This window comes from Vombatus ursinus, unplaced genomic scaffold (assembly GCF_900497805.2).
Source record: "Vombatus ursinus unplaced genomic scaffold, bare-nosed wombat genome assembly UNPS02014814.1, whole genome shotgun sequence".
NCBI lineage: Eukaryota > Metazoa > Chordata > Mammalia > Diprotodontia > Vombatidae > Vombatus > Vombatus ursinus.
Window position 1 is genome coordinate 12,007,220 of NW_020954592.1, and position 16,834 is coordinate 12,024,053.

The window sequence follows — 16,834 nt, forward strand, 5'->3', positions numbered from 1 at the left end:
GGCTGTTTCCTGTTTTCACATGTTCATAATTTGTAGGTATGCTATTTTATATTTAAAAAGTATACACACCAAAGAAAGTCAAAGCCTTCATTTTTTAAAACTGCAGCAGTTCTAAAAGACCCATAGACATACCTTGTACTGTTTTCCCCAAGTAATCACCATGCCTCTCTTTATTGATTACATGTTGATAGATCTTCCCAGTAGTAATATTATTGTCTTTATAAAGGTTAATGTCCAAGAACCTTTCATAATTTCCCAAGTCTAGATCAACTTCTCCACCATCATTTAATACAAATACTTCACCTGGGAAAAAAAAAAAGGTCAAAACAATGATTAGGGTTATTTAAAAATAGTGGCACAGTGGATAGAACACCAGGCCTAGAGTCAGAAGACTGAATTCAAATCCACCCTTGGACAGCAGCTGTTTGACTCCAGGAAAGTCACTTAACCCTGTTTGACTCAGTTTCTTCATCGGTAAAATGAGGTGGAGAAGAAAATGGCAAACCACTCTGACAAAGAGTCAGACACGAATGAAAAATGATTCAACAACAACAAAAAATTAGTTTTAGCATCCTAATGGATATGAAAACTTTCTATCATACCTCGATAGAGATAAGGATAAGGACTGGACCTGTGATTTCACTGACATAGGGAACTCTTGGTCAGTGAGTCAATAAGCATTTATTAAGTGCTACTTTTGTGCTAGAAACTGTTAAAGTCAAATGACAGTCCCTGCTTCCAAAAAGCTTACAGTCTAATGGGAGTGACAACATAAAAACAACTATGTACAAACAAGATAGAAAAATAGAGATTTAGACAGACATACACACATACATGATAAAATGTATATAATTAAGAGAGGTTAAGCAATGGCCTTAAAGATCAGGAAAACTTCTTGTAGGAGACAGGATTCTCCTTCTACCAATTTGGAATGAGATGTATTGGTTGTCAGTCATTTCATACTTGTCCAACTCTTCATGACCCTATTTGGGGTTTTCTTGGCAAAGTTACTGAAGCAGCTTGTCATTTCCTTCTCCAGCTCATTTTACAGATGAAGAAACTGAGGCAGACAGGTTTAAGTGACTTGCCCAGGGTCACACAGTTGGTAAGTGTCTGAGGCCAGATTTGGACTCAGGAAGAGGCATATTCCTGACTCCAGGCCCAGCACTCTATCCACTGCACCATCTAGCTGTCCATCCTAATCAGATGCTAGAACTAAAAAATTCATTTAACCTGATAATGATCCTCTCAACTTGGGCTGGCCTTGGGATTGTGGACATTACTGTCCATTCTCAAAGCCAGATCTTACGTTTTACTAAGAAGTTTCAAGGACTGAGGGTCACATCCACTAAACAGTGAAGCATAAAAGTAGGGTTTTCGTGTATATTTATGTGGAATTCATATGTATGTACATGTATGTATGTTCCACCTAATATATATAGATACATATACACATTTTATTTCACTAAAAACAACCTAGAGTCCAAAAATCATTTTAAAGAATTTCTCTTTAATCATCAATTTATTTGAATGAAAATCTCTAGCAAAAATTTTACTAGTAAAAAGGGGAAATGCCTGCTCTTTTCATAGGAGATAAAAAAAATGGAAACTAAGAAGCTGTCCTACCTCTTATTGGGCACTGGCTAAACAAACGACATATGAATGTGATAGGATATTATTGTGCCCCAAGAAATGAACAATTTCTTTTTTATATAATTATTTCTCCCAATTACATATAAAAGTAAATTTTACATTTTTTCAAATTTTGAGTTCCAAATTCTCTCCTCTCTTCCCTCCCCCCCATTGAGAAGGCAAGCAATTTGACATAGGTTACACATATTTAGTCACGCAAAACAAGAAATAAACAGTTTCAGAAGAAACTGGGGAGCCTTCTAGAAATCAACGTTGAGTGAAATGAGCAGAACTAAAACAACAATGTATAGATTGTCAACAACAGTATAGGAGAAACACTTTGGAACGCTGATCAATGCACTGATAAACCACCATCATCAGAGCACTGATGATGAAGCATACCACCTAACCCTGCCAGTAAGGGGAGGGACTTAAAATGTAGAACAAGACACACATTTTTAAACATGGCTACCTTGTGAGTTTGTTTTGCTGGACTATGCATATTTGTTATAAAGGTTTTTTTTTTTAAGTTGTTCAATGTTGGGGGCTGTGGAAGGAAATGATAAATGCTTATAAAATTAATTTTTTCAATAAAATGAGAGGTTAGGTTTTTTTTTTTAGGGGAAATGCCTCATAGTCCTTTTGATGAAGCCTATTATTATCTTTTGAATCTGTTTATTTAAAATTCTTCCTCCTTAGGATTTTGCTCTTCCAAACTCATCAAATTTCACAAAAGACTTTAAAAGGGTAATAATTTGCTTCAGAGAATCAGCATCCTCTGCTTTGAAATTGCCAGGACCAAATTTTGAATTAGACTATCTTGAATAAGACTTCAGTTTTTAGAAAGATAATATGAAAGAAAGTAGAGATGTTTCTGGAAGCACAACCACTAATTGAGAAGAAATGTCTCTGGGCCTCCATTATACTTGCTAAACATGGGCCAACCTCATTATGGGTCAGCTTTTCTAAAGTTGCCTTAGAAGAATTAAACCTCACAGACAATTCCAAACTCAATAAGAAGCCTCAATTGTCAATGCTGGAAATCATAGTGAAAAATATCCAATTGCCTGGAGAACTCAATTCAGTCTCCCTCTTTTATATCTCATGATAATTTCTCCTAAGTGTTCTCTCTGTCTAGCAACCCTCTCTTACACTAAAGCTGCAAAAAAAAAAAAAAAAAAGCAAACTGAAAGAACTCATGATTATAATTGTCTGTGCTTAACACACAGTTGATTTACTTCCTGCTTAAAATTCATGTTAATCCATTAACCCAGGATTGCATAAAGAAGTCAAGGTCCTACTATCTTGAATACTTCCTTTGGCAGCAAACTCTCAGGGCAGGCCATGTGCCCTAATCCTGTAACACCCCAATGCATCTTCAATTATTTTGGGGATACAGTGAAATTAGCAGGTTTTCTTTGAATTCATTTTGTTTTGAAAGTGAATTTTCAGAGGCAGCTAGGTGGTACAATAGATAGAACGCCAGCCCTGGAGTTAAGATGACCTGAGTTCAAATCCAGCCTCAGACACTTACTAGCTATGTGACCTTGGGCAAGTCACTTAATCCTGATTGCCTCCCCCCAAAAAAAAGTAAATTTTCAAATCACAAAGCACTTTTCTGGATTTAAGACAGTAGCTGTGACATCAAAATAACTCAAAAAGTATGGAAACATAGCTTTTGTGATTAGCATTAACATTATTTTAAAAGTCTGATAGATGAAATTATTTTAAAAACCTGTACTGAAAAAATTCTGTCATCTCCACAGAATTGAACCCAATGATTACCTCTCTCTAACCTTTTCCTGTTTACTAGTTCCTTCTTTGCTGACTACAAACTCTCCCCAATCCTTAAAATTTAAAAAAACCTCGCTAGATCTAACCATCCTCACTAAATAAGTCCTCTATCTCTTCTCTCTTTGTCAGCCAAATTCCTTGAAAAAGCTATCCATATTCAATGCTTCCACTTATTCTCCTCTTACTCCTTCAAGCATTCAGAAATCTGGCTCCCAACCTTACCACTGAATTAAAACTACTCTCTTACCAATGCTCTCATAATTGTTAAATTTAATGGCCTCTTCTCAATCCTCATCTTTCCTACCTCTTTTTAGCATTTAACACCATTGACTACCCTCTCCTCCTAGATGCTATCTTTTCTTCCAGTTTTTGTGACCCTACTCTCCTGTACTTTGGACTCATTGGAAAAGACCCTGATGTTGGAAAAGATTGAAGACAAAAAGAAAAGGGGACAGCAGAGAATGAGATAAATAGATAATCATGAAAACAATGAACATGAACTTGGACAGACTTCGAGAGATAATGGAAGATAGAAGGGCCTGTCGTGCTGTGGTCCACATGGTCATGAAGAGTCCACCATGGCTGAAAGACTGAAGAACAATAATCTCTTCTTGTTCTCCTACTACCTAGTGGACATCATCTCAATCTCCTTGACTGGTTCTTTCATCATCAACATTGCTAATTGTGGCCAGCCCCCTGCCTCTTCTCTCTCACATGACCCCAAAAGTAAGGCTGGTGATTTTGTATAACCATTCCTCACTTAAATCCATTCACTCACAAGTCATGGCATCACCTCCCTGTGGTCACAATCCTCAAAGATTGGTTCAGAATGAAAGTAAACAGCAGAAACCCTGACAGTCTTCCCCTCCCAGATCTAATTTTTTTTTTTAAAGAGGTCATTCTTTGCCTCATTTCTTATTAAGTCTTAATCACTGAATGGGCTTTGCTTCAGTCAAACTGGGATGGGTTGAAGACCTTAGCTTGAAAAGGCCAAGTCTCCCATTGCATCCAGGGCCATCTCTAGTTGTCCTGATCTTTATCTGGCCACTGGACTCAGATGGCTCCCGAGGAAAAAGTAAGGCTGGTGATTCTGCACAACCCTCTCTCACTGAAATCCAATTCACTTGCATATCATGGCATCACCTTTCTGATGTCATGGTCCTCTCCAAGAGGGAAGCACAAACAACACATGGCCCCATAACGTCCCATGGAATAGGTCCATAGGTCCATCAGTATGTAGATAACTCCCAGATCTCTACCTGCAGCTCCCTTGAGCTCCTGTCCCATATTCCCAACTACTTACAGATATTTCAAATGGGTCTAAAGCAGAACTCATTATCTTTCCCTCAAAACTCACTCCTCTTCCAAATTCCCCTATTACTACTGAGAGTACCACCAACTTTCTAGTGACCCAGGTTCATAATCTTGGTCTCATCATTTACTTCCACATATCTAATCAATTGCCAAATTTTATCATTTCTAACTCCATAACATCTCTCATACACATCCTTTCCTCACCACTTAAATAGCCACCTCACTATTTAATTCAGGTCCTCATAACCTCTAGTCTGTATTACTTTAATAGTCTATTGGCCTCCTTGCCTCAATTCTCTCCCCACTTCAATCTATCCTCCATACAGCTGCCCAAGTGATTTTCCTAAAACATAGGTCAGCCATGTCTTTCTCTCTCTCCCTCTCTTTCTCTTTCTCTCTCTCTCTCTCTCTCTCACACACACACACACACACACACACACACACACACACACACACCACTCAATAAACTTCAGTGGATATCTGTAGGACCAAATCTAAAACTCCACTTTGTCATTTAAATCTCTTTACAATTTAGCCCCTTTCTAACTTTCCAATCTTTTTATACATTACTACCTAAGGTGAAGGCAATTATGTGGCTCTGGGCCTGGAGTCAGGAAGACCTGAATTCAGATCCAGCCTCAGATACTTCCTAGGTGTGTGACCCTGGGCAAGTCACTACGGGGTCACAAAGAGTAGGACACAAATGAACACCACCACCACCTTCTATATACTCTAGCAACACTGGCTCACTGGTTATTCTGAACATACTATATTCCATCTTCTATCTCCATTGCATTAAAGTCTGCCACCTGGCCCCCATGACTGGAATGCACTCCTTTCTCAACTACACCTCTTGTAAGCCCTGCTTTTCTTCAAAATTCAGCTTGAGAACCACCATGAAGTCTTTTCTGATTCCCCTGTTAGTGCACGCCCCTCCCAAAATTGCCTCAGCTCCATTTTGCAAATCCTTATATATGTACAAGTAATCTCCTCCATTAGAATATAAGCTTCTTGAGGTCAGGAAATGTTTCACTTTTGTCTTGGTATCTCCAGCACTTAGTACAGTGTCAGGCACACAGTAGGCGCTTAATAAATGTTTATTGATTGATGATTTATAGATTTAATTATTCAATTATTCAAAGAATCAAAGTAAGAGCTTGAAAGGATTTTAGAGATCCCTTTCAAACCCCTCACTGTACAGCTGTGAAAACTGGAGCCCAAGAGTTTGACTGATTTGCCCAAGGTCTTATAGTGAGAGTCAAGATTATCACAAAGTTAAACAACCCTGTTAGCTAACAGCTTTTCACTTTTGCCCTTGCTCATGCTCTCTGTCTCAGTCTCATATCCATCTATCTATCTGTGTGTCTCTCTCTCTTTCTCTGTGTCTGTGTGTGTGTCTCTCTTTGGGTCTGTCTCTCCCTGTCTCTGTGTTTCTGTCTGTGTGTGTCTCTCTCACTGTTTGTCTATGTCTGTGTCTCCCTTTCCCAACTTCCTACTGCTAATTTTTCACATTTCAAAAATCTTATTCAATACTAGATCTGTATCCCAAAGAGATCATAAAAAAGGGGAAAGGACCTACATGTACAAAAATATTTATGGCAGCTCTTTTTGTGGTGGCAAAGACTTGGAAATTGAGGGGATACCCATTAATTGGGGAATGACTGAACAAGTTGTGGTATATGAATGTCATGGAATACTATTGTTCCATAAGAAATGGTGAGCAGGTGCACTTTAGAAAAACCTGGAAAGATCTGCATGAATTGATGCTGAGTGAAGTGTACAGAACCAGAATACTATACACAGTAACAGCAACATTGTGCAATGATTGGCTTTATTAGACTTAGCTCTTCTCCAGCAATGCAATGATCTAAGACAACTCCAAAAGACTCATGATGGAAAATGCTATCCACATCCAGAGAAAGAACTATGGAGTCCGAATGCCGGTCAACACATACTATTTTCATTTGGTTTTTTGTTCTATTTTCACTTGTTTTTTTGTTTTTTCTTTCTCATGTTTTTTCCCTTTTGTTCTGATTCTTCTTTCACATGACTAATGTAGAAATATGTTTAATGTGATTATACATGTATCAGATTACATGCCGTCTTAGGGGGGAGTAGAGAGAGAGGGGAAAATTTAGAACTCAAAATCTTATAAAAGTAAATGTTGAAAACTAAAACTAAACAAATAAATAAAACTTATTCAATACTTATCTTTGACCTACCCCAAACTGCCCATTCTCCACCTTCCCTTCTGGAGTCCATCCAACCCCATTCAATTGTGATTTTCAACTCTAAATCACTGAAGCAACTTTAAGCTACCAAAGCTTAAAAAAAAAATAGTAGGGATTAACTTACTTGATTTTGGAATAAATTGAAATCTCACTTAACCGTGTCTGAATTAGACTATTAGTAAAATTGGTTTGAAATTACTTCAGGTCTGACAAGTGATCCAACAAGGTGGTCAAGGAGAAACACATGAAAATAATTCAAAAGCTTCAATTTACATTTTAAAAGCCTCTTTACAGGCAACTTTAGGTGTCAATTTAGGAAATTTTAAATCAAATATACAAGCATTTATTAAGTATCTTCCATGTGCCAGGCACTGTACTAGGTGACAGAGATACACATACAATAAATGAAGTAGCCCCTACTCACAAGGAAGTATTTTGAGAGACACTGTGGACTAGTGAATAGAGAATTAATCTTAGAGTCAAGATAATCTGGATTCAACTCCTGCTTCTGACACATACTAGCTGTGTGACCATGGGTTCAACCTCTCATTGCTCCAGATAACTCTAAGACTGTACTGTTTACAGGCCATTTGCTGATCTTCAAGCCGTAGAAGGGATGTCCTATACTGATAAAGTCAGAGGTTCAATACTTTTTTTTAAATGGCTTCAAAGTTAGAGCCATTTTCTCAGGAAAAAGAGCTCAGTCAAAAGTTTCAGGCTAACAATGTACAACGATCAACTATTTTAGACTTAGCTCTTCTCAGCAATACAACATTCCAAGACAATTCCAAAAGACTCAAGATGGAAAATGCTATCCACGTCCAGAGAAAGAACTTTAGAGTCTGAATGCTGACTGAAGCATATTATTTTCACTTTTTTTTGTTTGTTTTTTCTTTCTCATGTTTTTCCCTTTCGTTTTGGTTCTTCTTTCACAATTGACTAATGTGAAACTATATTTAACATGATTGTACATGTATAACCTATAGCAGATTGTTTGCTATCTTGGGGAGGGGGGAGGAAAGGGAGAGAGAAGAAAAATTTGGAACTCAAAATCTTACAAAAACGAATGCTTAAAACTATCTTTACATGTAATTAAAAAAAAAACTATTAAAAGAAAAAAGTTTCAGGCTACAGATCAGTTCTGTTTTCTTAAATAACTGGCTGAGGCAATGACACAAGTGTAAAAAACTTCTAGAAGCCAGGAAACTGAACAAGCCTAATCCAAAAGAATGGAGCAGGATGGTGCAGCGGATAGTGTGCCAGGCCTTAAGTCAGGAAGTCTCATCTTCCTGGGTGCAAATCTGGCCTCAGACACTTACTAACTCTGTGACCCTGGTTAAATCACTTAACCCTGTTTGCCTCAGTTTCCTCATCTGTAAAATGAGCTGCAGAAGGAAATGGCAAACCACTCTGGCATCTTTGCCAAGAACACCCGAAAAAGGGATCAGAGTCAGACATGACTGAAAATTACTAAACAACAAAAAATCCAAAAGAAGGGTGTCCTAATATAGCTCACTCTCATTCAAACTTTTAATTTTCTTCCAAAAAAATATGCCAACATCCCTAAAAAAGATGAATCGTAACACATTAAACAGCAACAAAACTGTATTCTCTACTATACCATGCTCATAAGGCGAAAAGGTTCCAGCATCAATGTTAATGTAAGGATCGATTTTGATGGCAGTCACTCGGAGGCCACATGATTTTAGGATAGTACCGATGCTGCTTGCAATGATCCCTTTTCCAATGCCAGAGATGACCCCACCAGTGACCAGGATATACTTCATTGGCAGCCCAATGGCCAGAGGCCAGAGCCCAGATCAGGAATCTGAAAGAAAAAGTAGTTATCACAGCATAGGAAGAATGTTGTTTTATTTTTTCATAAAAAGGATACTTTGAGTCAAACTAAAAAAATAAAAACAGCTTACACCTGAACTTCAAAAATACCCACTTCTACTGTCATAGTTAAAAACATTTTAATAAGATCCTATTTTCCAGATTTCCTACTAACTTTTGCTTTCAACAGCAGAAAGTGGTAAGTATTCTATGCAGGCAAAGATGCCTATCTATTTTCTTGGAGAAATTCTGTTCATCCCTGCTTATAAAAACACCAAGATTAAAGAACCTGCCCTCTTTTATTCAGGACACTTAATTCAGGCCTGTCATATTTAGGTAGCCAGTAAGAATAAAAAAAAAGATTTTGTGGTGTGGTAAATATGGGAAAGGTACTATTTTCTCTTCATGTCCCTCCACACACACCCCTTTATTTTGGAAAGCTTCTGATATAGCTCTACCTGATTTCCCATCTGGGACTCTATCTTACTGATGGGGTAGCAATGTTAGCAATAATCATGTTGTTAGCATTGCTACCAGCCTCCCATCATTACTTCTCATCAACATATCCAAAATTGGGTATCAACATATCCAATGTTTCCTTCTTTTGCTTTCCAAGTCAAGTTTTAACTTAGAGATGCCATTTTATTATACACTTATAATACATATATGATGTAGAGGACAGTAAATGTGCTCTTTTTTCAAATGTTTCTAACTCCTATAGTAGAAGTGGGTGCCTTTAAAATTCAGATGCAGTAAGTTCTTTTTAATATTCTAATTTGAGTTCAAAATATGTATCTTTTTTAACTTAGACTTTTTGGAGGGGTGGGGGATAGGGTAAGAGTCATTGGAAAGTGATGTTTTTTTTTAAAAAAACTTCAACAGAACATTTAATTTTTTAAAAGGTAAGTCACTTAACCTCTCCATAGCTCTTTTTTGGGGGGGTGTTATAAAATGGAGGATATTTGCAATCTACTTCTCAATGAGGAAAGTACTTTACAAAGCATTTCATGAATGTGAGCTATTACTATGAACCCTACTTCTAGAGTCCTAAGTTTGAGGTGCTCATCATGATGACAGTTTCTTCACACTACTGGTTCCATTGCCCATTCCACCATGGATCTTTTCTCTTATGCTGTCAATGTCTTCTCTCTCCAATATAAGCCTAGGAGAGACACGATCCTTTTGTACTTTATAGATCCCTGGAATGGATATTAAGACACCAAGTTCTGAGTTTATCTCATTCTCAAACTGACTCATCCCAACAAATAGTTAATGACCAATAAAATCAAAACTGCCCTTTAAAACACATAAATGGGGGCAGCTAGGCCGAGCAGTGCATAGAGCACCCACCCCAAAGCCAGAAGGACCTGAGTTCAAATTCAGCCTCAGACAAACACTTCACACTTACTAGCTGTGTGGCCCTGGGCAAGTCACTTAACCCCAACTGCCTTTAAAAAAAAAAAAAACCACATATATGAACAAGTCTGTCTCTAATGTGTAAGCCACTTACAAGCTTCTCTATGAGACAAGTATTTTTGAAACATCAAAGCATTTTATGACCATGAACTTTTGTTATTATTGGAAAGAGAATAATTTTGAAATGAAGTCTAGCCCCATATAAAACTATGCTTGGTGGCCAGCTGTTTATCCAAACAAACACCCGCGAGCGTTCTGCGAAGTCTTGCATAGTCTTGCCTTACGAAAGACGTCTGGTTTAGCAACACTAAGGTTTTTCTCACTACTAGTGTTCACCAGAAGAACACTTCTAGTTTAAGAGAGACTAAGCCTTCCCCTTCACTGTCTGAGGCTTCAGCTACTCGAAAAGCCCCTCCAATCATAAGAAGAAGCTTCAGACATGATGTCAATCATCATTATTTGAGTAATTTTATTACTTTTTTTTAGAAATTCTAAAACATTCCAAATGAACAAAATGAAACCAAGTCCTTCATTCTCTATGGGCTCTGTTTAAAAACAACAACAAACTTCTCTAGGCGGAGGGAAAGCAAGGCGTTGATTTAACCAGCAGAAATTAAAGGGCTCAGACACCCCTTCTATTCACTGCTCCCAGGGGGAGTAGTCCCCCCAAGAGGGGTTAAAAAAATCATCACTCTCCAATGACTCCTCCCCTACCCCCACCCCCCCCCCAAAGCCTAGTTAAAAAAGATACATATTTTGGACTCAAACTAGATGTTTTCAGGGAGGAAAAGGGGGTGGGGGGCAAAGGCAGCGGTTGGAGTTAATTAACCTTTTTCTCTTTGAAATCACGCAAGCCAGTGGAGCCCGAGCAAAGACGAGCAGAAAGGAGCTTTACTTACTAGAAAGAAGCAGGTGCAAGGAGGAGGAAAGGAGGCTGATTTCCTTACAGGACACTCGCTACTTACGATCAATCTATAGGCGCCTCCCTCCCCCCCCCCCACCCCCAGCTTGGACCTCCCTACCTGAGTTCATTTACCGCTCCTATTTCTCACCCCTACCCTCTTTTAAAAAATTATTTTTTAAGAGAAGGTTGCAAAACGCTTCCCAGGCTGCGGGTCAGTGATTCCCAACTCCCGGGGAAGGAAGAGGCGAGGGGAGCGTTAGAGAACTTAACTCTTGCCGGAAAATGCGGGGTGAAGGACAAGCGCTAGCCGGAGTAGGGGCCAGAAGACGCCACCACCAAGGGGCCAGACAAAGGAGGCCGTCCCGGGGGAAGGTCCAGAGCGCCCAGTCCGGGAGTTCGGGGCCCGCAGGTGGGCCCCGCATGAACACTTGTGCTGGGGCTCTGGACCTCGACTCCTCTTCCCAGTGCCTCCACTCTTGCACTGCAAAGAAGAGGGAAGGAAGGAAGCAAGGAGGGAGGTGTGCGGAATCTAATGCAAAGGCCCAGGGCTGGGGGGGGGAGGAGGGAGTCCCGCCCGGTCCCCAAGGCATGCATCCGTCCCCAGGAGTGCAGAGAGGGAACGGGGAGCCTAGGGAGCACGCGGGCCCGGCACGGGCTGCAGAGGGGGACCCCAGCCCCGCGCACGCAAGGAGAGGAATTACCTGAGCCGGGAGCCTCGAGGTGGGGTAGTGAGGGCGGGGGCGGCAGCCGCTAGCTCCTCCCACCGACCCCGCCCCGCCCCCCAGGCCACTTCTTAGCTCACCTGTCTGTGGCGCAGCCTCCCGGCTCGGGTCCCAGGAGCCGTGATTAGCGCAGGACTAGGGGGAGGGGGTGCAATGCCGGTACTCCGAGAGAGGGCGCCCCGAATCCGAAGCCCCAGCTAACCCCGACCCCGGTCCTTCGGTTTGGGTTTCCTGGATTTGCGGTCCTTGTTCACCCCATCCGCTTTGCAAAAGAACCCTGTTTATCCGGCAGCCCTAGGAATTCGCGGTGCTCTGCGTTATTTTTAATAAACTTTCATGGTTAAAAAAAAAATAAGTCCGCGGATGGCCACTGCATGCATTCCTTTTATCAAACTATGCTTACATAACTCTGACTGCTAGGGTTTTCTCTTGGCTTTTAATGTGTTGGGGGAAGGAAGTTAGCAATGATGATGGGCCCTTCCTCCCTCCCACAAAAAAAAAAAACCACTGTAACTTTTTTTTTTTTTAATTCACCAAAGAGAACAGAAGAAAGTTCAGTAGGGAGCTCCTCTACGTGGTACACTTTTAAAAGTAAGGTGTAGATTGTATAAAGGAGTGTGTGTGTATACATATATGTATATATGGGCTTTTATGTTGGTATATTAATATATATTGATATCAACACATACACTATCAATATACATCTATATAGTATAGATATATATCTATATTTTGGTATATACATAATACACATATTTGTATATTGTATATATTGGTATACTCATATATCAGTATATACATACTATATGTCAATGCCAACACAGTATATAGTATAGATATATCTATATAACATACATAAAATAACACTTTATGTGTATATATTGATATAGTATATACATTGTATACCAGTACATACACTATATGCACTATATATCAATATAAACATACACATATATAGTGTGTGGATATATTTATAAAGATAGAAAACCCTAAATGGGGTCATGAAGAGTCAAACAGGACCAAAAACGGCTGAAGGACAACAAATATATCTATATAGATTGGTATATACACAATACACATATTTGTATATATGTGTAGTATATAGCAATATATACATATTATATATAAATATATATACATGTAGTATATACATATCAGTATTGATATAAACACAATAAGCATATTTGTATATATCTGTATATATACTGATATATACATATATACACTATATAACAATATATACATATTATATCAATTATTTATAGTTATATATAACAATTATATATCAACATATACATACATGTAGTATCGCTATATACCAATAGATATTTATATATACAATACACATATATTTGTATATTGTACATATAGATATATAAATATATATTGACATTAATATATTCACACAATACATCAATACATATGCACTATATGTATGTATAGTATATACACCCTATATCAATATACAGACACTCATATATATATGTATATAATGTCCCTAAAATCTTTGTGCGGTTCTAATTTTTATAACTTAAACTACACTAAGCTTAAATAGCTTAAATCTACATTAAGACTTTTGGAACATCTTGTATTTTATTAGAAGGACCAGAATTTAAACATACCTCCAAGGACCAAGCAAATTTCCCTGTCAATTACTCACCTGGTCCTTCTAGTTTCAAAAGCATGCAATGTGAAATGGAGGTTCATGATTTCATATAAAATCTTCTTTTTATGTGCTGCTGGGTAGCTGAGAGTGCTTTTTTTTTTCAGTTCATAATTTAAAAAAAAAAGTTAAGAGTTGAGAAAGGAGGCCTCCTTTGATGAGGTGGAGAGTTCTATAGCTATGGAATGTTGCATTTCCTGTCAGATGGGGATTACTGTGCTGGTTAGTTATGGTGAACTGGTTATTCTTTTAATATTTTATTCCCTTTTAATCTTTGTTACAAGGGCAGGTCAGATGGATTAGGAAGGACGGAAGGATATATTCAGAATCTAATGTGATGTCAAAATAAAAAGTATCAATAAAACTAAATGAAGAGTCCTTGTGATTCCTCTCCTTGTCATGTTTCCCATTTTTCTTTCACCTAACAGAATTCTCTCTAAGAGTAAATCCAGTCATCCATAAGATTAAAAATTGAGAGCTAAAAAGAACCTCCAAGTTTACCCAGTCTAACTCCCTTCTCTTATAGATGAGAAGTCTGAGGCCCAAAAGAGGTTAACTAGGTTAACCTAAGGTTGCCTAAGGTTCTATAGGTAAGTGGTAAAGCTGTGATATGAACCCAGTTCTTCTGAAGTAGTTTCCACTGTTTGCCCTTTCAAGTTAGCACAAAAGATTTTTAAAAACCCATAGTTCCAGATATGCCTCCCTCTATAAAATAAGCATCACAGAATTCTGGGCTGGAAGGGACTTTTAAAAAATTGTTCGTCTCACCCACTCATTTTGAAAAATAAGAAGCAGAAGTTTTGAATTTGAACAGGCATTCAGGTAGTAGAGTTAGGTAGGATTTAATGATCTTGTCATTTTCATTCATCTCACCGGACTCCTGTGAAGACTGGTGAGTTGGATGCTTGTGAAAGTAATTTGAAATTGTCAGATGGAAAATATTTTGTCTATTCAACATTTACTGACTACCTCCTTCCCCATACCCCCCCCCCCCCGACTCCAGAACGTATTAGGAGTAGGTGTTGGAGGTACACAGATGAAAAAGACAAAGACCCAATCCTCAAAGGTTTATAATTAATTTGAAGAGCTGGAGTAGATAAAATATAACGTGCAAAAATAAGTATAATGCCAAGTTAAGTGTAATAGGGTCAAAGTAAAGATCCATATATATTGCTCTAAGAAAATATGAGGAATGAGAGAACACTTTTAGTCTAGAGAATGCTTCAGGAGAGAGGTAAACAAACAAAAAAAAAAGGTGGTGTAATTTTTCTCATTTTCAAAAGGCATCCAAAAAAAGTGGGGGTTTTTTGTTGTTGTTCAGTTGTGTCCGACTCTTTCTGATCGCACTTGGGGTTTTCTTGGCAGAGGTGTAGGAGTGGTTTTGCTATTTTCTTCTCTACCTCATTTTACAGATGGCAACTGAGGCAAACAGGGTTAAATGACTTGCCCAAGATCACACAGTTAGTAAGCTTCTGGGGCCTCTTTGAACTCAGGTCTTCCTGACTCCAGGCCAGGAGCTCTATTGTGCAGTTCCCAAAAAAGGTAGAGAAAATTAAATACTAGAGAGTAGTTTAGCCATAGGACGTGGGAGTTAGGGGATGTTTTTCATTGATTCATTAGACAAGTATTTCCTGAATGCTTATTATATTCATGAGATCTAATAATTGTGCTTGGGTTGAGGGATATTCAAAAGAAATATAAAGATCAATCCCTCATTAAATGGTTCCATCCTTCTTTCAGAAGCTTTCCTGCTTAACATTTATATCTTTTCTGTGGTACAGAGTCAGGAAAGGAGTCTAGGAAGCATAGGCCTCATCAAATGGTGTTGAGTGTCTGATGCCTTAGAAAACAAATGGAGATATGTAGGAATGGAAGCCACTTCTGCCTATTTATTACATGATATGAAGAGTCATTAGAACGCTCATATGACAAAAAGTGAGATTTCATGTTTCTGTTCTCAAATATCTACTACTTCAATATGTAAGGCCCCTTTGGGCTAACCCCCAACTCCAACTTCTAGGTTGACTCCCTTAGATGATAACGTCTCCAGGCTGAAGTTAGGTCTGCAATCCTAAAACATAACTCATGAGTCCCAACTGACATATTTAGCTTTCAATAGGAAGCCAGAGGAAACATCTTAGAGCAAAGGGATTTTATTGGAGCGTAGTAAGAGGATTTACTTTAGAGCATTTCCCCAAAATCTTAGGGCATATATTCCCATATTGAGAAATCAGCAAATACGGAGATCAAGCATAAGGGGAACCAAACATGAGGAATATATGTAAATTGAGCAACTCAAGTCCAAAACTGCAGGGCTCCAGATGACCTCTTGTGATGTCCCTGCCTTGCTTCTTGTTATGAGGTTTCAAAAACTGCTTTCTGTTGGGCACCTTGCCGGTGGGACATAGTCCTGCAGCCTCCAGCTTTTGGCTATCCTGAAATCTTTAGTTGGAGCTTTGTTTGACTCTTCATAAAGAACCAGAACCTTTACCTTAGGACTAGAAGGAAATATCCCTAGTTCAGCCCCCTTGGAGTTTCGGCTCTGAGGCCTGCCAAAGTCTGAACAAGGATCCCTGTTCCAGGCAACAGTCTCTGAACTTCAACATAGAAGGCTGGTGGTCACAACGCAAAGTCCTTGAATTCTCCTCTGGGTGAGTGTAAAGCAAGCATCTCCTACAGCCACGTGCTTCTATTACAAGAAGTCATTGCCGAGAGAGTGGCTGTTGTTGTTCAGCCTTCATTCTCAAAGAGGACCAATGATGTCACAAGGGTGATATCCCGACTTGATAATGAATTGGATTGAAGTGAGGCAGAGCTGGGCAAAGTCATCAGCCTCACTCTCTCCCCTAGAATCATTGAAGTCCAGGATGAAGTGGGTGAAGCTGGGCACTTGACCTCTAAATTTAGGTCTTTCGCAGTTCTCAGTTTTTCCAAGGCCACACCCATTCAATGACTAAGGGCCCGGTAAGAATTGAGACAAAAGATGGCCCAATTCACCCTCACAAACATATCAGTCTGGGAGGGGAAGAGCCTTCAGAGTTTCTGACCATAGCAGATAGAACACTGGCCCTGGAGTCAGATGGACCCGAGTTCACATCTGGGCTCAGACACTAGTTAGCTGTGTGACCTTAGGCAAGTCGTTTATCCCTCATTGCCTCCAAAATTTAAAAAAAAAAAAAAATAACCCACACACCAAAACCTAAACAATGAGCCACAGAGGATTGGGTTGGGGCTTATTGTTACCCATTCAAGGAAAGCCCCAGTGATTTGGATTTAAAATCTTAGTCTAGTAGTTCCTTTGATGGAGTGGCTGAGAGGAAAG

General features: G+C 39.0%; 1 protein-coding gene across 4 annotated transcripts in view; it reads right to left on the minus strand.

Annotated features, from left to right (window-relative positions):
* Positions 1–12,263, minus strand: part of CTPS2 (CTP synthase 2) — a 132,590-nt gene extending 120,327 nt beyond the window's left edge. The window contains exons 1-3 of one of the 4 annotated variants that reach the window (XM_027835387.1): positions 11,930–12,262; positions 8,593–8,799; positions 133–303 (exon numbers count right to left, since the gene is read on the minus strand). In XM_027835387.1, the coding sequence (XP_027691188.1) occupies positions 133–303; positions 8,593–8,758 (337 nt within the window). In that variant the 5' untranslated portion in view covers positions 8,759–8,799; positions 11,930–12,262. The other 3 variants (XM_027835390.1, XM_027835388.1, XM_027835389.1) reach the window with 3 other exon arrangements.
* Between the last annotated feature and the right edge of the window lie 4,571 nt (positions 12,264–16,834).